The sequence below is a fragment of the Paramormyrops kingsleyae genome, chromosome 17 (assembly GCF_048594095.1).
Source record: "Paramormyrops kingsleyae isolate MSU_618 chromosome 17, PKINGS_0.4, whole genome shotgun sequence".
Classification (NCBI taxonomy): domain Eukaryota; kingdom Metazoa; phylum Chordata; class Actinopteri; order Osteoglossiformes; family Mormyridae; genus Paramormyrops; species Paramormyrops kingsleyae.
The window spans coordinates 13,680,845-13,703,353 of record NC_132813.1 but is presented as its reverse complement, the minus strand read 5'-3'; the positions used below and the strand labels follow the sequence as shown (position 1 = coordinate 13,703,353).

General features: G+C 47.3%; 1 protein-coding gene across 1 annotated transcript; it reads right to left on the bottom strand.

Moving 5' to 3' along the window:
• Positions 1 to 507: 507 nt before the first annotated feature.
• aplp2 (amyloid beta (A4) precursor-like protein 2) lies at positions 508 to 20,364 on the bottom strand. Its single transcript, XM_023807253.2, has 16 exons — positions 20,099 to 20,364; positions 10,020 to 10,193; positions 9,433 to 9,562; positions 6,912 to 7,024; positions 6,127 to 6,320; positions 5,895 to 6,055; positions 5,657 to 5,781; positions 5,480 to 5,554; positions 5,236 to 5,394; positions 4,933 to 5,061; positions 4,135 to 4,234; positions 3,553 to 3,699; positions 3,370 to 3,443; positions 2,799 to 2,876; positions 1,874 to 2,029; positions 508 to 1,525 (listed from the first exon to the last, which is right to left on the bottom strand). Exons 1-16 carry the CDS (start codon positions 20,168 to 20,170, stop codon positions 1,424 to 1,426), a joined length of 1,989 nt encoding a protein of 662 aa, XP_023663021.1. The 5' UTR covers positions 20,171 to 20,364; the 3' UTR covers positions 508 to 1,423.
• Positions 20,365 to 22,509: the final 2,145 nt, after the last annotated feature.

The following is a 22,509-nucleotide window of genomic DNA, read 5'->3' as shown; positions in this document are numbered from 1 at the left end:
TATATTTAAGTATGCAATCTGTCATATTAAGCATGAATTTTTAACAGTGAATAGAGACGCTTGAGTATTTAGCAGAGAAGAGGTAGCACGACTTACCCCGAGCCAGCCACCTGCCGAGGTGGTAACTACAAATCGCGGTGAATCGCTTAGATTTAGTGTTCGATTGTCTGTATTCTGTGAAATTACAGTATTTCATTGTTCCCTACATCAGTGCTGTCTCGCTGGTTAATCTGTCCAGTAAGATACTTATAACTTTTATATGTGTTAGTGGTTGAAAACATGGCGGACTGTAAGGACTCTGTGTATTAATCACGAGTCTCTCCACATCGTGAAGGACGTCTGTTGATCATTACATTCAGGGGAACAACATCCCGAACCTCTTTGGACTTCTGAGGCCTACCAGGGTTTAATCACCTGAAAATCGAAGCTTCCTGGTTGTTGGATTGTGTGTGGTTATGGGGTGGGGCCCAATCCATGTTATGCAGGACACACAAAGCAGACAAGGGCTTCTGTGGAAGTAGTGAATTTATTGACATTTTTCCCAACAGGTTTCATTCGAATCACTGTCATGACAATTATTCCGATTGACCTTACCCCACTTAAAAGCAGATTTCTCAGGGTAAGCCTTATCACTGCACGGTGAGAGTGTCACACAAGGCCATCCCATGTAGAATTTGAAAATCGGAAAGGAAACCCCATAGTTTCACCTTATAAAAGCAGTGATGGTAACACTTAACTGTACGGTGATATATAAACATTAAGGGGACCAAGGTCCTGAATCTCTTGGACCTCACATGGGTCATATTTACCACCCAAGTATGAAAGCGCTTCCTGGTTGTGGGGGGGTGGGGGGTGGGTTGTAAGAAGTAGAATCATGGAAAAGGAAGTGAACCAACCAAGCTGTGGTTTCCAATGGCACGAAATGAGGTTTCCAATTTGTTTCAATATACATTTAATCTCAGATCAAATAGCCTTCATTTACAAGCAGCCTGTTTCTAAAAAAAAAACCAAAAAAAAAAAAAACCAAAAAACTTACATTTACACTTCATCTTCACAACTCCATTTCACAAACTCTCTGAAAACGGAACCAAAGGTCTCCCAGTTCCCGCAGAGCAGCAACCGTTGGTAAAATTGTGAAATGCTGACACTTATTTTCTGCACGTTTTAACAAAAAGCATCAGTCTACCCGTGGCAGGGATCGCCGCTGACACACTTAAAGGCCAGATTCAATTACCGTCTTCAAAGAAACACACACTAGTTTAAGTGGTACTTGTAGTAGCAGCAGCAAGATGCATGAATTGTGTTACCCGATTTTTTCATTTCTTATGAAACATGTTTAACACCGCTGTGCCAGATCAAAATTAATATCAGTAGTATGTTGTCAGTCTCCTCTTGGCTCCACAGCGCCATCTGTCTGCTTGGGCTAAATGTGCCTCTGCTCCAGATATTTGTAGGTGGGGTTCTCATAGCCATGGTTCTGCATCTTGTTCAGGTGACGCTCTTCAGGGGTCAGCATGGGGTCGACCTGTCACATGCAAGGAGTCAGAACATGGAGGGGGTTGGATGAATGAGTTAGCAGGCACATCTTTGTGTACCAGCATCAACCCTCTTCAGTGCTGGGTCCCACACCATCAAGCATCATGCATGAAGATTACAGTAAACTGCTGTACAGAAGCTGAGTATGGCATTGGCTGACAAGTAAGGTGCATTTCAGGGGCAGAAGGACTTGCTGTTCTTAAATGAGGTCCATTAAGCTAAGAAGCATGTGTAATCTCAGAAAACCTGGTGAACAGATACACTGCAGAGGGCTTCAAACTGCATTTCTGTTTGAGAGGAGATCGGATCTGGACCTCACCATATGAACCAGACTCACCTCCACGATACCATGGCTGATGGTGCCATAGCGCCTTTTCCTCAGCATCATCAGGCTGATGACAATCACTGTCGCTATGGCAACGGTGGTCACTAGGAGACCAACCAGAACTCCGGTCCTGAAGTTGAAGTCCTCCCCCAGAGGCCGATAGGATTCCTGTGGTTTTTATGAGAGGTACGGGGACTTATGAGCAGACTGGGGGCATCTCACACCGGTAGTACAGGTATCCCTCGATACCTGCACTACCGATAAATCAGTTGCGTAACACAAGGCAGGTGTCATAAGAACGCAAATGCCTTGAATGACGACCATCATATGCGAGTTGCCATTTCGTCTCAAGAACAACCAATGGAATGCGATGTAGAAGGAATGTTCCAAAAGAGATAACATTTAAAGAACTTGATGGAATATTTAACAATTTAAAATCAAATAAATAAGATAAGATAATGGATATGGATTCAGGTCTCAAAAGTATCTCTCTCTCTCTCTCTCTCTATCTATCTATCTATCTATCTCTATCTAATCTCCAGATCTCCGTCTCTGCACTTTGTATAATTCTGTCCTGCCTGCACTTGTGTAATCTTGTGTTGTGTCTGGTTTTATTCTTTGTGCTGTGCCATGATCCTGGAGTAACAATGTTTCATTTCACTGTGTACATGCCTGACATGACAAACCTACTTTACTTGACTTGTCACAGTAATGGGAATCAGACTCTTTCAGATCAGATTCTTATCAAAGAATCAATACTTAAAAGAAAAAAAAAAAAACTAAACGTATTAAAATGACCCTTGATAAATTTCTCTGATTAGAATATCAAGGGAAACCTGTACAGAGTCTATTGAACCTGTTCAATCTCGGCTAGTATTTCAATTGAAAGTCAGGATGTATAATTCTTCAGATGGCCACTAGATGGCAACACACTCACCAGAGCTTCGTTAGCTGAAACACCAGGTCGGTCTGCACTGTAAACAGCCTCTTTAACATCCAGGGACTCATCAATCACCTGAATACACAAACAGGCTCATACTGTGTATTTCAATCCATGCAACATGTTCAGCATGTTCAGGGACACTGTTTCCTAGTAGTCTGTGTTTATGAATTTTAAAAATCTACAACGGATGTTTGCTCAAGCTCCTGATACAGGCTCTGCCTTGGGTCCCATGGCAACAAAAAGATCAACTTGAGGACTCGACTGTTGGCTCATCACAGAGGTGCGTGCTAATATTTAATCAAAGGCCAGCATGTACATTTGACACTTCAAATGACTTCCAAGGAAGTAAGTAAGGAAAATGTGTAACAAGTTATGTGTAGTCAACCAGATTGAAAGTATGCGTGTTATAGATATAAAATGAGCCATTTTGCACATTCTTCCCACGTGACAGGAGTTTCCCAGACACACCTCTTCAGGTCAAACGGCTTTCAGAACAGAGAGGGTGACTGACGTCTGAGCTGCTGTCAGAGGAACGAACCACAAGAAACCGGTGGCAGGCTCTTACCACTTTCTCCTTCAGCCTGGTCTGGCTATTGATGACTCTCTCCTCGGCTCCGATCAACCCATCCAGCCTGAACCCTGTAGAACCAGCACCACAAGTCACATGGTTCATGGGGACGGAGGGAACCGGTGAGTATTATGATACCAGGCCTGATAAAAGTGCTCGTGAGCTTTGGATGTTACTCACTTTCAGGGTCTGGCTGCGAGCCCAGAGAGGTCACCCTGAAGGGGTAGCGAGGCCTGCCCTCCGAGGGCAGGGTGACATCAGGCTGGGACTCTGAGATGGAGGACAGGAACTGGTCCATATCAGACTTCTGCTCCCAGAGAATCTCATCTAATTGGTGTGACACACAGACACGCGCAAATGACTTCTCAGGCCAAACAACCACTAGGAATAGCTCATACAGCCTCAGACTTTCAGTCAAAGATGTCCTCATTAGCCAAACAGCTGTCCCCTCTCTTAATTCACACATCTTCCTACTGCAAAGTGTGACGAAAGTGACAGCCCAGATCTGTCACCGTCTCAGCCCAGGGGAACACAAACCGCAGTGCGGCTCCTTTCATCAGCGCCCACGGGAGAACGTCACATGGACTTTGGGCATTGTTAACTACTTTATAGTGCAGAATGACTCTTATTAGCAGAGCACTGCTCCACTGGTGGGATATCAAGTCTATTTATAGCGTTTGATGCCATTTATAGCATTGTCATCAGTAATACCCACAAAGTGACAGACTGGTTTCTGTCTAGTTCCGGCTGGCTGCCACTCACCGATCTCGTCCTGTATCGCCTCTGCCACATGGGGCACTGTATAGGGCAGTGACACGCTTTGGTTTACCCTCTCGTCAATGACGCGCAAGTGCGTCATCACCTGGGGACAGAGGAGTCACAGTGACATCCCGTTCGTATTTACTTTGGGGGGGATTCCCTATTCCAGAGAAACTCTTTACTCACATACAGCAACAGTCAAAAGTCTGGACACGCCAAGCCGCCTACAAAGGAGAGCGACAGTGTTGCATCACATGACCTGGCCACATGACCTAAACACTGTAGAAATGGTTTTGGAGGAGTTTGACCAGAGAGTGAAGGAAAAGCGGCCACTGACTGTGTGGGACCGGGAGGTCACCTCATCAAACTGGCGTAGAGCAGACAGTGGGGTCAGCCAGTCCCTGGAGCAATTGGGGTGAAGGGCCCAAAGGTGGGATCACTCTGCAGAGCCAGGGATTCGAACAAGCAACCTTCCGAGTCCCAGCTCACGGAGCTGCCCCCCCCCCCCAATTAATTTTTTAAATATTTTTTGGTCAGTGCATAATTCCATACATTTTATTTTATAGTTGTTTATGTATATGTAATTTCATATAATTATATAATATATATTTTACAAATAAACCTTTTTATGGGTAGGTGTGTCCAAACTTTTCACTGGCATTGAAGCAATTCAGATTTCTGGCTCAATGGTACCTCCCAAGGCTATCATAACAGACAATGAAAGATGGCCTGCTGTATGATGTCACACCAGCAGATCCCGATTGCTTGGCAGTGTGGGCCGGGCCTTCGGCAGAAGCTGACCTGCGACTTCATCTGCGCCGCCTTCCCGGGATCTACAGCCAGGACGTGCTGGAAGTGCCGTATGGTGTGCCGGCGGTCACGGTTCTCCGTGCGCATGTACCGCTTCAGGGCCTGCAGGACGTGGTGGGGCTGGGAGGACATGAGGCCAGAGTGGAGCAATCAGCTTCTCCACGGTCGATTCATCATCCATGCGAGCAGAGGGGGGCATGATGCACACAGCTACCACAAGCGCACTAACGCATCCAGGCAAACTTTGCCCCACCCCAGTCTGACCCCACCCTCTGCCGGGGTGGCCGCTCTTACCCTGGGGGGGTCGGCCTGCAGGGCGGCCAGGTAGGCCTCCAAAGCCAGCCTCCGGCGCTCATTCAGCATGGCCTCCACTCGCGCCAGGTGGGTCTCCACCAGCTGCTGCTTCTCGTTGGCTGACTCTTCCTCCATGGACTCCACCATGGCCTGGAAGTGCTGCAGAGCACAGAGAAGCAGCACTGTCAGGCTGACAGACACAGAGTGAGGGGGGACAGACCTGCTTAGATTAAGTAGGACAGACCTGGATGAGTGTCTGCCTCTCTGCCTTGGGCAGGTTCTTGGCCTGGTGCTCAGCTTCCTCCCACTCCTTTCTCACCTGTTGGGGGGGGGGGGGGGGGGGGGGGGGGGCAGCTCCTTTAGCAATTAATGAGGCAGGAAACTGATGGGGGGGGGGGGGGGGGCTGTGAGGGGGCCTTACCTTCTCCATACGACTTTGGTGCCGAACCTCCAGCTGCTCCTTGGCCTTCTGGAAGCGGCTGTGTTCCCTGTCGTCCGCTGGGGTCCCGAAGTAGATCTCCACAGCGTCCGCAGGCTGGGGTGAGGCTGCCGGGGGACGGGGTATGTTCAGATGAGCTGCAGCCTCGCCTGACACCAAGAGCGAGCGGGGGACCCTACGGCCACCCAATGTCCTCCGGGAAATCACCCTACATACTGACCTTTGAATTCCTCGAGCATCCCGTCTGAATCCAAACTGTCCTGCCCTCCAGGCTGCCTCTCCCCCTCATCTTCCTCATCCTCCTCATCCTCGTACGCATAGTGGTATTCCTCATTACCCTCAGCCTTCTGTGTTGGTTCCTCGCCAGGTTCCTCGGTCTCGCTGAAGGGAGGAACGTGGTGCTGAAGTTGGCGCCCACTCAAATGGCTCCACCCCCGTTCCGGAAGGCTTACCTCTCATAAGCCTCATCCAGCTCTGCGCCCTGATCCTCCTCATCCTCGCTGTCCTCCTGGGACGCCTGTGCGGGGGTGGGCGCCGTGGGCCGCGATGGTGGGCAGCACACGTACTCCGTCCCGTGGAATTTATCGATGCCGCAGGGCAGCAGCATGCCGTAGCTATATAGGGTGGCACTGGCCTTGGCACATGCCTGGGTGGGGAGATCCAGGAAGGCGTTACACCCTCGGGCTCACAGAGGGTGCTGCCTTTGGCACGGCATGCCAACGGCTCCGTTCCTCAATGTACACACGGCCCATTAAAAATCATGCCTGGGTTTCCAGAAAAACCCAAGTCGCTGATTTTGGTCCTCGACAAACACAGAAGATTTACTACCAGGTGTCAGAGAGCAAGGTCAAAGGTCATTACCGCATGTCTCACCCCACGGCTTTGATGCGGGTGCATTACAGCCAATCACTATCTGGGGTGTGTTTCCCAAAAGCTCCCATTAACTTACATTAACTGTTCAGTTGTATAGTTCCAACTATGCAAGATGCTAACAAACGTTAGCAACTATGCTTTTGGCAAATATTTCTCCACCAATCAGGGATACAAGTCAGGCAATTCAGCCTGGCCAATGGGAGAACAGGGAGAGATGCTAGGAGGGGCCTTGGTAGGAGAACAGCACTTAAACACTCCTACACACCGGGGGCAGAGATAACGACTTTCCTAAAAATAAACATGGCTTGTATTGCAGGACAGTTTCAGCCCCCTTCCCATGGTTCAAAGCAGAAAGCACACCCACCTCCTTGGCCACCCCGTGCCACTGCTGGTGACCAACACACATGTCCATCATCTCTTTGTGGAAGAAGGCACACTTCTCCGGGACCAGCAGCACGTCGCTCACGAACTTATCCACTGCAAGGGAACAACAGCAACAATAGTACTGCAACACTGCACCAGCCTGCTCTGCCATGTCATGCAAATACAGGACAGAGGCAGCCATCTTGAACCACAGGATATTTGCATCTCATCTCCAACATATTCTAGCGATTTGCGGCACTAAAGATATTCTCTGTTCTCTTTGTCTCTCCAACGGTGTTTGAACTAAGCTGGCTAAATAAAGATTGTTGAATCGTTAGAGAGAGGAGTGACTGGTCATGGGAAGCAGGAGTAAAATGACCAAAATAACAGAAGGAAGGAAGTGTGGGTGTCATCGGGGGGGGGGGGGGGGGGGGGATCAGGATGGTAACACAGAGTCTCAGCACCCAGACAGCCAGGGAAATTCAGGAAGGCTGTGGGCTTGGCACCATATATCAAAGGACAGAGCAGTATTTAGGAAAATGAAGGCGCCATGGCGAAGGGCCTTGTCACCCCCCCCCCCCAAAAGGTGGAACTCTTCTAGAGGTTCTCATGACACGTGACTGAAGCTTTCGCTAACCTTTCCATTTTGTGGCTGAAACCCTTTAACTAGAAGGTCTAACAACTTCTGCTATCCGACCACTGCAGGCGATTCAAAACGCAACAGCACGTCTGACATTCATTCAGCCTAAATATTCTCATGTCACACCCGACCCGTCTCTCTTCACTGGCTCCGTGTTGATGCTCACATCAATTTTTGCTTGCTTACTGGTCCATCAATGGATAGGCAACCATCTCCACAAAAACATCTCCTCACTCACGTCCCATCTCGCCTCCTTCGGTCAGTAAACCAGCACTGCTTGGAGCTCCCTCCACCACATGAGAAGTGTCACTCCCCGACGTGGTTCCCCAACGGTGGAATGAACTGCCAAAGCATGTGCAATCATCAGACTCCCTCTCCACCTTCAAGAAATGCCTCAAGACCCCTCTGTCCCAGGAATTTCTCTACTAGCCTGATGCCTCTTTATATACCCTGAATGTTCTTGTGTTGCACTTCTGGTCCTTGAATAGGTTCTTGCTTTGTTAGATCTAGTTCTAGCGTAGCTTCTGCTCTGATGCTGCTTACATTTGTACCCAGTGTTGGGCATTTCAGGTCCAGAAACTGAAAATCCAGACCAAGATTTTGTTTCTACCAATCAGTTGAGCATTAAAGAGTCACAGTCACAGAGTACACACTTGTAGTTTCTGGACCTAAAATGTCCAACACTGCTTGTACCTGGGTTTTCACTGGAAGCTCAGCCTTGTTGCACTTATACCTAGTTGACTTCTTGAGAGCATTTGTCTACAATGTGCTAATATGCTGCTTTGGGTAAAAGTGTCTGCTAAATATGTAAAACATGGAAGAAGAAAAAAAAATGTAGAACACAAGGACTAGTTCAACCACCTCAGCCCTGCCTGCTCTCCCTACAGGCCTCGAGGCTAAATTAAAACTACTGCTGCAAATGGAGCACACAGAGCAAGGGAGAAAATTCCGGCAACACAGAGAGCGTTTTAGCAGATCCCCATTGTGGAACTTGTGTTTTGTGGGCCCCCCCCCCAGCAATTACGGATGAATGGATTTTGATTAATAGGAACTGTTAATGGAGAAGGATGGCAGGGAGGGAACCAGGCATTTCCCAGAACGGTTTTCACAACGGGCAAATCCTAAAAAAAAACTCATCTGTGTGGGGCTCAGGCTCAGCCACAACATCTGCTGAATCATGCCCCGTCATTTAAGTTGCAATATCAGGTAAAGATCTGACAATTTTGGAAAAGCACTGAGAACAGTCCCCACAGATTGTGGAGGTGACTCCTGCTCCCAGAACGACCTTATTTTAGTCTAATTCAACCATTACTGGAAGATCAGCTGGAGAATGTGGGTTCCGAGAATGGCGCTGATGTTCGACCCCATGAGAGGCAGACAGAGCCCCCGCCTTCCTGGCGGCAGTGAGATTTGCATGCAGTAAGAAACCAAATCAGGGGATTCTGCTTAAATACCCCACAGCATCAGGACAGCAATTTACCAACCCCCCCCCCCCCCCCAAAGAAGCTACTGTCTGATGAGTAGCCTGTCTCTAAGATGTTGCCATATTAAAAGATCCCCTATATAAATCACTGACTTGAAGCTAGGGGGATCATATTAAACTAGCTGCCATTTTTGTATTCCATACAGCAAGACGCGTGCAATTCTGACATAGGGTATCACTGAGTTTCAGCAGTGATTCAGACACAGAGTCCATGGTTCTGATTCGATGGTTAGCGTTAGCGATATTAGCATTAGAATATGGAATGAACTCCGGGGCCTTCTGTCCATCAGTAGCTGGACACCCCCCCCCCTAGCTGACCCACAATGTCTACATAGAGGGTAGCTGTCCCTGAGGGGTGGAGACATTACTGTTGCCCTTCGAACGACCTGACACACCTACCCAGGCATTTGAATGGCACCACGGAGTGGGCGTGGCCTCTGCACTGCTTCCTCCCCAGCTTGCACCAGTTCTCGATCTTGATTGGCTGATTCGCTTCCACCACGTTCGTGATCTGCAGGTCTGGGTACACCTGTCGGGAGGAGGGAGGTGGTCATACCGGGTAGGGGTTCCTGTCCTAACACTGCACCATCTCATCTCTACTGTAAGACGTATATTCCCAAAATGACAAAAAGGCACCAAAATGGGAAAAAGGATGAAATCATCAAGGGGGACGGGGTGCTTGAAAATTCATAGCAAGGACGTAATGAGGCACATAATTCATTCTCGGGTGAATGGACAGAATGTTCTGTGCACGATGGGTGCCGGAAAAAAACCACAACGTACCCGAATTTCTTATCAAGGGAACCACAGAATAGGATGGGGAAATTACACTTCCCAGCATGCTCGGACACCTCTAGGATTCTCTCCAGATTTAAGGTACAGCCAGAACTCCAGCTGCATGATTCAGGGCAAGAACACCTGCCCCCTGGTCTAATCGTAACAATGTTACGCAGCACGGGTGAGTGGCAGGTGGCAGGCGGACTCACCTCCTGACAGTACTGCAGAACGGCCTCTTTGCTCCCCATGCAGCTCTGGGTCCCTGAGGGGTCGGGTTCCCAGCGGCCGCTCTGGATGTTGATGTGCATGTTGAGCTTCCCACAGAACATGGCTACCTGAGGTTCTGCCACGGCGAACCCTGTGCCAGCATTGGCTGCCAGAGCCTGTGGGACGAGGGAGGAAAAGACACCCCCCCCCAATTCATGAGGATACTGATAGCAGACTGCAAGTTAAAGGTATTGCCGAATTCCCGCTCCGTTTACGTTCAGGAGGTCCAGGATGTCAGCAGGTTACCACACCTCCACACCGAAGTTCACTAATCCTGAGTCTGTCAGGAAACTGCTAGAACGAGGTCTTATTTCATCAGAAGCCTCCCCCCCCCCCATTGTCGTCCCCCATCTAAGTCATTAATCCCACACAGTTAATCACTGAGGATGAAATATGCACGACACTCCAGATGAGAGCTTTTAATGAGCGTGTTTATGATGGTTTTGAAGTTCTGCAGAAGAGCTTAGCTAAGCTGCCATGGCAATTTTATTTGTAAACCTACCCGGATTTAAGCAAACTGAAACCTAAATATCCTCTAATTAAAGTAACTGCGGGGAGCTATTCAGAAGACAGGCGTCCACCATCAAAAGATCCTAACATTTGGGATTAAAGCGAAACGCGAGTAGGTAAGGAGACCCTGTGGAGAAGCACAGTAATGCATTTGCGGCCGTGGTGCCATAACACGAGCTTTAAAGTCTAGAAGAGACTGAACCAGATCTATTCCTAACCAGTCAGGGTAACGTACACCACGCCTACACCCCTAAGGAAAACTCACCACGCCATACATACACACCGGGGAGCAAAGTGCTCGGAATACTGCTCGCCTTACCAGCCGAGATCCAACCCCACCCCACCCTCTGAATTAGTGGTTCACTGATATGCTTTAGGAGGGGGAGGGAGAGACAGAGAAAAACAGACAGACAGGGACAAAAGAACTGGACACTGTATGGCTTAGCAGGTTAAGCCTCTCTGATCAGAAGGTTGCTGGTTCAAATCCCATACTCAGCAGAAGTCACATCTTTGCACCTTAACCCCCCCCCGAAATGCTCTACGAGAGCCTGGTAAATAGCTGATCCTGCACTGAGACCCCAAGTTTCGCTGTCAACCATATGTGGATGAGTGTGTGTGTGTCATTCAGTCTCAAAGGAGCGCAAGATGGGATATTCTGTATTCATACTTGCAAATAAAATGTTGTTTCATTTTCAGCAACCGTACCCTGCAGAGGATGTCAGCAGGACAGGCAGAAACTTTCCTTGCATACAGATTCTGCTGTGCGCTGCTCTCATCAGCATATTGACAGGCATCATCTCTCCCTGCGGTGAAAATGGAGACGGGGTGCAGCCTTGTCGAACACCCTCAACCTCAGTCTGGAATCTCTCCAATGTACGGACGGACACCAAGAAAGAGCGAATCGTACAGCCATAGCCTCCCAAACCAGTGTCCGACAATACCATGGCAACGGTCCATGCTGGACCACGTCGGACACAAACGGCAGTCTGCTCACCCACTGACGTCTCCATGGCAACCTGCCTCTGCCATGCCACACAGACCAGAACTACGAGAGTCAGGGGCCGCCAGCCCTTGCTCTCTGCCAGGCAGGACTGAGTGATGCACTTGTCTTCCGTGTCATTTAGTGTATGGCTGGTTTGGGAAGGTAACAGTGAGTGACTGGTTCCCCACCCTGCCCCCACCCCCACACAGCTGGGGGTCACAGCTCCCACAAGGAGGGCCTCTCAGGAGGGGACACTCACGTTACATGGGGGGTTTTGCTGTAGTGTCTGGGAGAGACCACCTCTGCCCTGCCGGGTGTGTGCGTGCGTCTGTGTCTGTCGGTCCTCATCAGGCTCCCCGCATGGCCACCCCCCACCCCTCCAAAGTAAACCCTGGGTCTGCTAGACCATGAGCCGCCTTCAGCCGCCTGGCTCTCTGCTTGTCCAGGAGCCAGCAAACCACCAGAGGACTGCAACAGGCAGAGTTAGGGTCCCCATCACGCTGTACCTCAGTGGCCCCGATTTACAGGCACATAGGTAGGTAGAGGGCGAGTAGGGCAGTAGCCGGGGGTAATCGGGAGGGGGTGGAGATGAGCTCTGAAAGAATGAGTGACGGAGAGGAGCGCAGGGGGGACCTCAGTGTGCTGTCAGGCAGCCTGTGTCACCAAACCCTGACCCCCTCCTTTGAAAGGTCCATGCGAGAAGACGACCCAGCTTCTCCACAACCACTCGGCTTCCAGAATATTACACGCCTAACATCACTGTAACCAGATTTTTCCAAAAACGTAGTTGCTAGGGATACAGATGTCATCCAAAAGAGGAGGTACAAATCGCTACAGCCTCCCTCATTCCACACCGATCCCTCACCATCTCCTGTTGGTCCTTCACACAGAGCACCTTCAACTCCATGAATTCCCCTCACCCTTTTGTTCCTGTCCCGTCCCGTCCCCCGTCCCCCCGGGAGCCCAGTCTAACAAAGGAACCAGCAGGTTACACACCAGGGGCTGGGCTACATCACAGGAAGGGTGGAGTCACACATAGGTGCCAAGAGGATGTTTGAGGCTTGACAGCAACATGTGAACTCAGGAATGTTGGACCATACCATTCCACCAAGGAGGTCACCTGTCCAACGTGACCTGCTGCCTCCTGCTTACTTAACACTCCACAGCCGTCTATGCAAGGTCCCAACCACATCTAGCCTGAAGCTCCATGCTGCTGTGGGAACCACTACACCAAATAGAGAGGAGAGAAAGGGAGACAGGACAGCAAATGCTTCAATCTGCCCCGGGCCGTACACACAGGAACCGTGGGAGACCATGGCGTCAAGGACAGTCAATGTCACCATTATTCCCTCAACAACTAGAATCGAAACTCAGAACAGCCATTAAGCCCCGCCCCATGAGATGGGGACTGGTTTGATGGACCAGAAAACAGCACAGTCATCCTCACGTAAAGGTGCTGTAGCAGAAGTCACTCACATCAATCCAGTTTTCTACAATAAGGAAGCCTGCATGGTGACCGAGTGGCTGACAGAACCAGTGTGCCGCACAGGAGTCCAAATGCTCCAGCATCCCCTACATACTGGTCACCTGCTCACACACCAGTGGGAGCCCCATGGCCCAGCAGGAGCCTGCATTTACACCCCTGATTTGGAAGCAAATGCGTTTAACCATCCATGCATCTTTCAAGCACATCCTCAGCACATGGAAGTCAAGCACCAATAGCGGGACAGTATGCGTTGTCTCCCCCCTACCAGACAGTTCTCACACTAGTGTGAAGAATCAAGAGCACAATGACCTACATCTACCCTCCACACTATTGAAGTGACTTCCTCTGAGATTTCACTGTAATATCTGGTCAGTTTTTTTTTAATGAGAAAAGTTCTCTCCCACTGCAACCTTCATAGCTAATAGCCTAATGTCATTCGTTTACCCCACTGGTTCCCTAAAGCAATTCCGAGTTACACTTCAAGGGTACATTAGGGGGTATTGAACAGTTAGAGCCAGTCCAAATTAATTATTCACAGTAAGGTTAAAAAAAAAAACACACACACACAATAGTATGACTGTCACCTGCTAGCCAGTCACATCATACACCTGACAGGTGAGGACACTGATGGGTTATGAGGACACTGACGGGCGATGGGTTACGGGGACACCAAAAGAGCGTCACATTACACCTGTCCTTTGCTATGCCTTTCACGACACAATGGAAACATATAGTTGCCATTCCACCCCCCCCACCCCCCAAGTAGGGCATAGAAATGTAAACAGCATTAAAAAATGTGCATTGTCCCATTTCCTTGGGTTAATAAAAGCCTTTGTTTAATGTTCCATGCTCGTTAATGAGTTCTGGGACACTGGTGTGACTGTTTATGCCTAGTTAATCTCACTGTTGGGGGGGTGAGGGGGTGGAATCACTCCAAGGTCAAAACCAAGACCTACACAATGTGTGGTGGACACCCAACACTCATGCTGCCTGCAACCAACATCTTCTGTGGCTCTTTCACAGGATTTAGAGGGCATCAGACCACAGTGCTCCATGCTGGACTAGAAGCCCACCTGAAAGATGGACCTGCAATGTGTCAATGTGGACAAGGCTATGGGCGTCCAGATGCTGCCCAGAACACAGGGGTCTCCTGGTGAAATATCTCTGCTACAGGACAGTCTATCAAACCATCAGATCCTGCCCAATAAAAGTGAGAGAATCCGAGTGTCAAGGTCCCATACCCACCCAGGGCTGGAGGAATTAAAAACATTTATTTTTAAATGTATTTAGTAAAGTATAAATGAGCTAGTGGGGTTAGCCACTGCCTGGAGCACTTAGGGTTACGAACCTTTCGCAAGGGAGCCATCAATCACAGACACAGCACCCTAACCTGCCAAGCCACACACACCAGCATCTAAGAGTGAAAACAAGAAGGGATGCAGGCTGCAAAGGTGCTACATCTTTTTAAGTAAGCAGGTAGAGCAGAGTGTTTGGAAAGTGCAGCTTAAAAAAAAAGAACATGCACTTAAAACATTAACATTCCTAAGGCAGTGATCACATACCTGCAGGCCACACACACACACACACACACACACACACACACACACACACACACACACACACACACACACACACACACACACACACACACTTTCTGAACCTAAAGCATTCCAGAACCTTAAACAAAGTTTCCTGGGGGGTATCCAGGGTCATCCAAATCTCTGCTATATCTCTGAGCACCACACACACAAATCACAACCATATCCCACAGAAAGTCAATCAAAACTTCCTCCTTTTCATTTGAGATGCGCCAACAGAAAGCAGGTGTTTTGGTCTGAGTAGGACTCATATTACCCTGCTGTTGAGCTTGAGGCAAGACACGATCCAGAGCTAGACGGCGATTTGACTCATGGGCAGCCAGATGTAGGAAAAGCACCACAGTTCAAACAAAGCAGCGGCCAGACTCCACCCCCAACACCTCCCTATGGTAAAGTTCACAACAGATTTCTGGGCCAAACTTTAACACAGATGTCTGCCCCTAGCCCCCAGCTACACTGGGGACAGACAAATGCGGTGTTCCATTTACCTAAGAGGTCGGAATTTGGAGCTGGATATAACATCATATGTATTGGAACGTGGTTACCTCGCCAGTTAAAAAACCATTTTGCATTACCAGTTACAGCCAGGTTCATTGTTAGCAGTACTAGTTGATAATGCATTACATGGTATTTTTGCACATACAGATCCTATAGCAACATGTCCACAGATAGCAGTTGGACAGTACTGTCTGTACAACCAATTTAATGAGACACATAAGGAGTTAGTGCTAACAAACAATACATAACTACAGCCATCGCTTGCGTGGATAAAGGGCGCAGCCATCTTCAATTCTGAAGTCAGGGCTGTAGAGGTTCCTCTGACTTCAGGGGGTGTTTCTATTTGACCATTCCCGCCTAGGAACTCAGAAATTCTGACTTCCAAGTTCAAATGTAATGCAGCAAAAGACTACTTTATCACTGGTTTGTCACCAGTCTAGTTATTACCCAACACATTGGCTGAGTAGACTGTGTTTCACACTGAATTCCAACAGCAGAAAGCCTACAAAGTTAATTATTGGTGTGCAAGGTCACCAGCACTCCGGGGAGGGCTGACATGTAACTAGCAGCTGGCTATCTTCACCTGTGACCAGGCTAGGTGACGAACCCAGCAGGAGAGCACAGTCAGGCTGCCGCCATCATTCCTCAAAGTCTCCAGAACGTCTAGGTCACTCTTAATTGTGACCACATTGCACATTTTGTCCCCACACCAGCAGAACAGGGCTGTACTAGGAATCATTTATCACTCACCCCCTTTCAAGGTCACTAGGAGTTTAGCTCTGCTGTAAACAAACTGCCACGGCCATGAAGAAAGACCTCCACATTCAGCATGTTCTAATTACTCTGGAGACAGACACAGGAAGACCATCACGCCAGACCCAACTCACTTCAATTAAACTGTGGGTGGGATGTGTGCCACAGAAGCAGTTAGTGCAAAGAGCAGTTTACAAGCACAAATTAAAATGACTGTCTGCCTTAAAAACACCCAGCCCACAAACATCTCCCAAGCGTTGGCTCCTTCACACTTTTTCCAGTTTCCTTCCCAGTGACAAGCCCAGGTCATTAAGGGCCCTTTAAATACAGGCATCCAAGACTGCGGCAGTGTTAATTCTGTTGATAAAAACTAAGACAAAAAAATACTGTGACGAAAGTGGAACAAAAACTAAATAAAAAGGCACTTTTAATGACAAGAACCAAGTTGAATGCTTTTAAAATCATTGTTGATAAAAAAAAAAAAATGTTACAAACAGACAACTGGACAATGAATGATGTGAAGCCATTTGCACATCCCTATTACACATGACAAATAAAGAGTATGAATACAGTGGTGCAATTTTAAAAACTTGTATGTACGCTTGTAATTGGTTAACACTAGTGAGGGCACCATCAGGAAATCATCACGAGAGCTGGAATCCTGTTCCACTCCGTGCCGCTATGTTGGCCAACATGATTCTGACTGTTATGCGTTTGTCTTACCTCTCATTCCTGCCCCTGTGTGATTCACTCCAGCTGCCTCTCGTTTTGCTCCCTCACTAGTGCTTGTATTATAGTGCTCCCCAGTCCTGGCATTAAGGTCGATCCTGTTCCGTTTGTATGGTTCTGTGCCTCCAGTTTTGATCTCCCGTGATCCTGGGTTGCCAACTCTCACACATCTGGCGTGACACTCGCTCTTTCAGACTCTCACTCAAGAAATCGTACAGCAAATGTATATTATTCATTTTAAACCTAAAATTAGCTACAGGGAAAGCATTGGGGTAGTTTGCAAACCCTACAGACTATTTACAAGGCAATAAAACTACATACACAGCAATGCGTGTGCAGACTTGTCTCGCATTGAAAATCTCATACCAGCAATCTGACCCAGGTCTATTAGTTGAATAGAACCCTGTTTGTTTGCCCCATTTTCTTAAAATATGAAGATATGTTAATATGAAAGTATTTTGTCTTTTTGGTTTTATTTATATTTTATTTACTAATAAATAATATTTATATAAAGCTATTTTAGAACTGCAAAGAACTGTAATGTTTCCCATTATGAGAGTTAAGTCTACGTCCTTAAATACGGCATGATGAAACCTAATGGCACGCTATAATGACAGATTTACAGATGTTTCCTTCAGGAATCTAAGGTGGATAGACGTAGACCGACCTGTGCATGAGCGTATGTACATGTATGTATTAGACTACAGCTAAACCTGTCAGTTTCATTTGACTGCATGCACTGCAGGTTTAGACCAATAAATACCCTGTAATTTTGATTGACTAAAACACAAAAAAAAAAGATATAATTGATACAGTTGCATTTTCGTCAAAGGACTAAACCAATACCAAAATATGCTATATCAAAAGGAACACTGCTTTACTGAAAGGGATTTTTAATTAAACATGCAAAAGCAGAAAGGCATGTAGACATGAAGAAAGCAATGTCAGCATCCACACATCAAAGGGGGGTCAGACATGACAAGCCTAAGGCTTACATAATTAGCAAGGTAGGAAATGAGTAATTAGGCATTTTAACGCATTAAGAACAGACCTCACATCACAGGACTGGCACACAGGAGAACACTGTGCAAAACTAACAGCCGCCACCTCACAACCCAACACTGCATTTAACGGTTCACCGCAAGACTGGCTCCAGAATGTTCTGCCAGGACATCAAGGATAAAGATGACAATCAAAACAGGAACGAGGGGGATAGACTGATCCGGTTGCTAGACTGGTTTTGGGTTTCCATTTGTTGAAATGGCTTCCTGCTCGGCTCCGAGAGCGACTATCTTTGTACCGCACTATCCAGCGCGGCCCACGGCGACGCCGAAGACGAGCTGCGGCCTCTTCATCACCCCATGTCAGCTTTACCATTTCACACGCAGATCCCGTGAACAAGTTCGCACCGTAGGGCTGTGGAACAGGAGCTAACAGCCACATTTCAGGATGAAAGGCTGATACGAGCGACACCGTGAATGGATGCATTTTCCTGCAATTAAAGGGACACGTCGATCCTGTTCTTTGTGCAGCCCAGGCTTCTGCATTCACATCTCAATGGCAGCCATGGCTGCAGAAGTTGCAACACAAAAGGCCCTCAAAGAAAATTATGGGCATAATTTCCACCCAGATAAATAAACTTTTCATCTAAACAGTACTTCCCTTTCAAGTGCTTTGGTAAATAATTTATCACTGAATTAAATACGGATGATCGCACACACTTTATTGTCTATGATGTACTAGACAATAGCAACAAAAAAAATTGGACCCGCTACACCTTTCACGCATCAGTGTTTCACAGTTAAGTCTTCAAAAGGCACATCGTGAGCAATCTCTTCCACGGGACGCTGCCTTTGCACAAATGGGACTGAATGTCATGCGACAGTCACGCCGACTCAGTATGAGGATGAACTGTGGGTGGATTTTGAGACGCACCACCGCCCCCCGCTTAGCTCGTAATTATTGGTGCAGCAGACCAGCGCCCACATCGTGAGATCGCCGTGACGGCGTGGAAATTCACCAGCCGGAGGAGCCGTGTGGCACGGCTGCCAACATGACTGGCAGATGCCAAGCCAATGCAGAAGTGCCCACACACCCGGTGTCAGGGCTGTAGGGAAGGACCAGTCATTAGATCATAAAGGACCAAGCCAAGTGCAAGTCCGAGCTTATTAGCATTTACACACTGTCCATAGGTTCCAGATGTCTCCATGTTCACTCCAGCCTGGCAGATCTACGTGTGACTCTACTACATGATAATCTCCTGCAGATAAGTTCTACCAAAGTGGAGGTCTATTAGGGTCATACTGACATAGAGAGAATGCCATCGAATACAAAGAACACATTGAGGAGATGCCTTTGAAGTTCTTGCAGGGTTTAGTCTAGAAGCAGCCTATTTGTACCACTAAAACCTCAGCCAAGGCCATTTTTGGTGGGAAGTCATCAATTATAAAGGTGGAGACAGTTATGGTTAATGATACCACAAATGGCGCTCTCCTTGCAAAGTCAACTGTCTACAATTTGTGAGACATACAAGTCTCTGTTTAAGAAACCACACATGTGCTTAGCAACAACTTTGGACTTTGGCCCAAAAAGTATATAACACGTTATATTTTTGATATGGCGTCGCAGGATTCAACACAAGTTTACCACGATGGTTTAAAGCCAGGTCTGGGCGCCTAAATTCAGTAAGGCACTGATAAAACTAAATTTCAGATATGAGAAGGGAAAAATGAAGAGACGGGAAATGGTGAAGATACCAGCCTGTGGGGCTGCCGAGGATGTAGACATACTGAACGGGCGCAGACCTTCCCCTGTTCACTGGATAAACTGGAAGGGAACAGCAAAGGACATATTCTCCCGATCTTTTATCTCTGGAACCTCCACATCCGACTTTTTGCGTTTTAAAGGGCTTGGGCTATTGATATTTAAATTTGCCCCCCCCGCCCCCCAGGATAACCTCGTTTGTTCAAATATACCAATAAAACCTTATCATAAAATAGCAAAATATTAGAAACACATTGGAGCATAAAAATACGCGTTTTTCGGGATAAATGATAAATGTGACAGTAATTTAAAGTCCCCTAGCAGGCGCTCATCGCGACAGAAAGCCTGGTTGTTGTCGCGGTTTTTCCCCAGCGTCATGCCCGCACCGCATCCCCGCAACGCCGCGCCGGGTGCGTGAGACACCCAGGGCCCCGCAGAGGCAGACAAACGGGAAAGCGGTCAGAGGCACCAGACCGTCCGCCCGCCCGAGGAAAGGGACAGGGAGACAGGACAGAGGAAAAGGGTAACAGCGGAAAACGGCAGAAAAACTGATCGAGTTCAAATTTCAGGTAGTTTATGATCTCAAATGACAAGTACAGATTTAGTTAAGTCATTTAATTATTTTTAACAGTCTGCTTCATGTTTAACCTACAAGTAAATAACTTACTAGAAAAGGGACCGCAAATAGAAATCCGTACCTACCTCGACATAGGCGGCCAAATCCTGGGCTGTGATGCAGAGAGCAAGGACGCACAGGACTGGAAGCGAACCCATCTTTGCACCGCTTTCCGAGGTATAATAAAGCACCGATCCCCGGCGTGTCTCTAAAAGTAAAACATCCAACGGGGGGGGGAGAGAGGCGGCGCTGAAGCGGCTGCGCTGAATTACGAGGACTTTAAAGGCGGAGCCGCCTCCTCCGGGTGCGCTCCCACCGCCCGACTGCGCCTCCAGCTGCCCAGTAAAAGGCTCAGCGGAAACAGAGCAGTGATGCAGGCATCCAGAAATCACGCCCATTTCTGCGGTCCTGCGGGTGTCTGGCGTATAGAGGGGGGGAGGGTCCTCGTCGTGATCGGGGTTTTAGCTCCTCACGGGTCTCCTCTGAGTGATCCTCATGCATGTACGTACCCAGACCGCCCTGCCTTATATGGTCCGGCTGCACTCCCACAACATTTGTATATAGAATTTTAGATCTCAATATCTTATTTGTGCTAATACAAGGACAATTTCTGTTTACGAGAAATTTATGAGATTTTTCTTCTTAGATATTCTTATTGGTGTCTAGGGTACTTGGGTAATTGGCATTTATTTTACCTCAGCCCAGATGACTCTTCATTTCACGTTTTATTAATTTCCACAATTTATAAATGTAATTGGGTCTAATGTTTGTGAGTTGCAAAACGTGTCCTAAGGATTAGCAGTGCTTGGATTCAACATATAAAATGTTTAATCTGGTCACAGTCAAACTTTAAAAAATCCAATCATATCTCGTCATTCTCTAAACGATATGCTTTAGAGATATGTTAATTTTCCCAAAATCTTCAGCAGTTGTACCAAGACAGCTCTGAAAATATTACACCACTCTCAGAAAAAGTTTAAAAACTTGTACCTTTGCTTGTCACTAGGGTTGTACCTTTGTAATTGTACCTTTTAAGGTACAGAAATGAACTCTGAGGAACATCCCAAAGGTACAAACAGCATTAACGTACCATCAGTGGTAGAGAAATGTTCATCAGAGTCCATTTCTGTACCTTAAAAGATATCATTACCTACAGCTAAGGGTACAATTGAGGGTACCTTCCCAGTGACAAGCAAAAGTAGAAATTCTTACCCTTTTCTCTGACAGTGACTGCCACAGTGCCAGAGGCTTGGCACAGGACCTGTGTGAGGTGGAACTAGGGATGGGAAGTGGTAGGATTTTATTCACTCCAATGCCATTATTGATTAAGCTTATTGATCGGGTTCTTTATCGATTACCTTATCGATTTCTTACCCAAATTTCTATGAGGAAAGAATTACAGCTACACAGGTTTTCAGCGTCAATACAACTGCTTTATTATCTGACATTTGAAACAGAATACTGCCTGCAGGTCAGTGACTTCAGTGCAATAAGACCAGCAGCTACACAACTGTGACCAGCATGTCTGAGTCTGTCTGCTGCTCCATCACTGCATGTTAAATTATAATACAGCGTTTCTTAAACTGTCTTAAAACAACTTGGAAAAAATACTGACAACTCTGCTTCTTCCTCTCTGCCATGATGACTCCTTTTTTATGGAAACAGACGCATGTGTATGAAGTAAATTTACAATCAATGAGCACCTGCCGGCATCGATAAAGGAATCAGAGGCGCACAATTCCCATGCTTTGGAAAATTTGGAACCGGTCCTCAAGTGGCACTGGTTCTTAGTTCCCATCCCTAGGTGTAACTGGACCATTTGGGACTGAGAAGATGAGCAGATAGGAGTAATGGAACCCACAGCTAAGTAAAGAAACAGCCAAGATGCTCAGCATGCGCCATCCAAAAGATGAGGCAAACCGTGTTAGACCGTCAGTCCTTAATCATTTTATATCTTCAACAGTTTACAGTTTCCCCAGGTGAATACTACAGATTACAAACACAAGACAGATATGTCGTTCATGTCTGATCTGCTGGTTTGCAGCGCCGTGGCTGGGGACTGTAAAAGATCTGTGAAGAGACATTTGCTTCAGAATGACAGCCAGTTTTCAGACGGTTGGAGGCAGTTGCTACGGCGTCATTACTGTCTCATAGACGCCTACAGGCAGAAGGATAAGAATAGATGCAGCATGTACACATCTTCCTCATGTATCTTCCTCATAAACGCAGTCATGTTATTTGCCGTAACTATTAAAAAGACATGCCATCCACAGCCCATTTTACAATGAATAGCTACTATATAACAAAAGTCGTACTATTTGCTGTTACATTGCCCATTTAACCGTGACCATGTATAGTAATTTAATGAAGAGAAACTTACTGTGAATGCATGTATTAGTGTTTCAACTCACTGGGTTATTTTTTTGGGGAGGGGGGGGGGGCATTTAATGCTTGTATAGCTACCTCATCCCTGATGTTTTTGCCGATCAAGTTACTT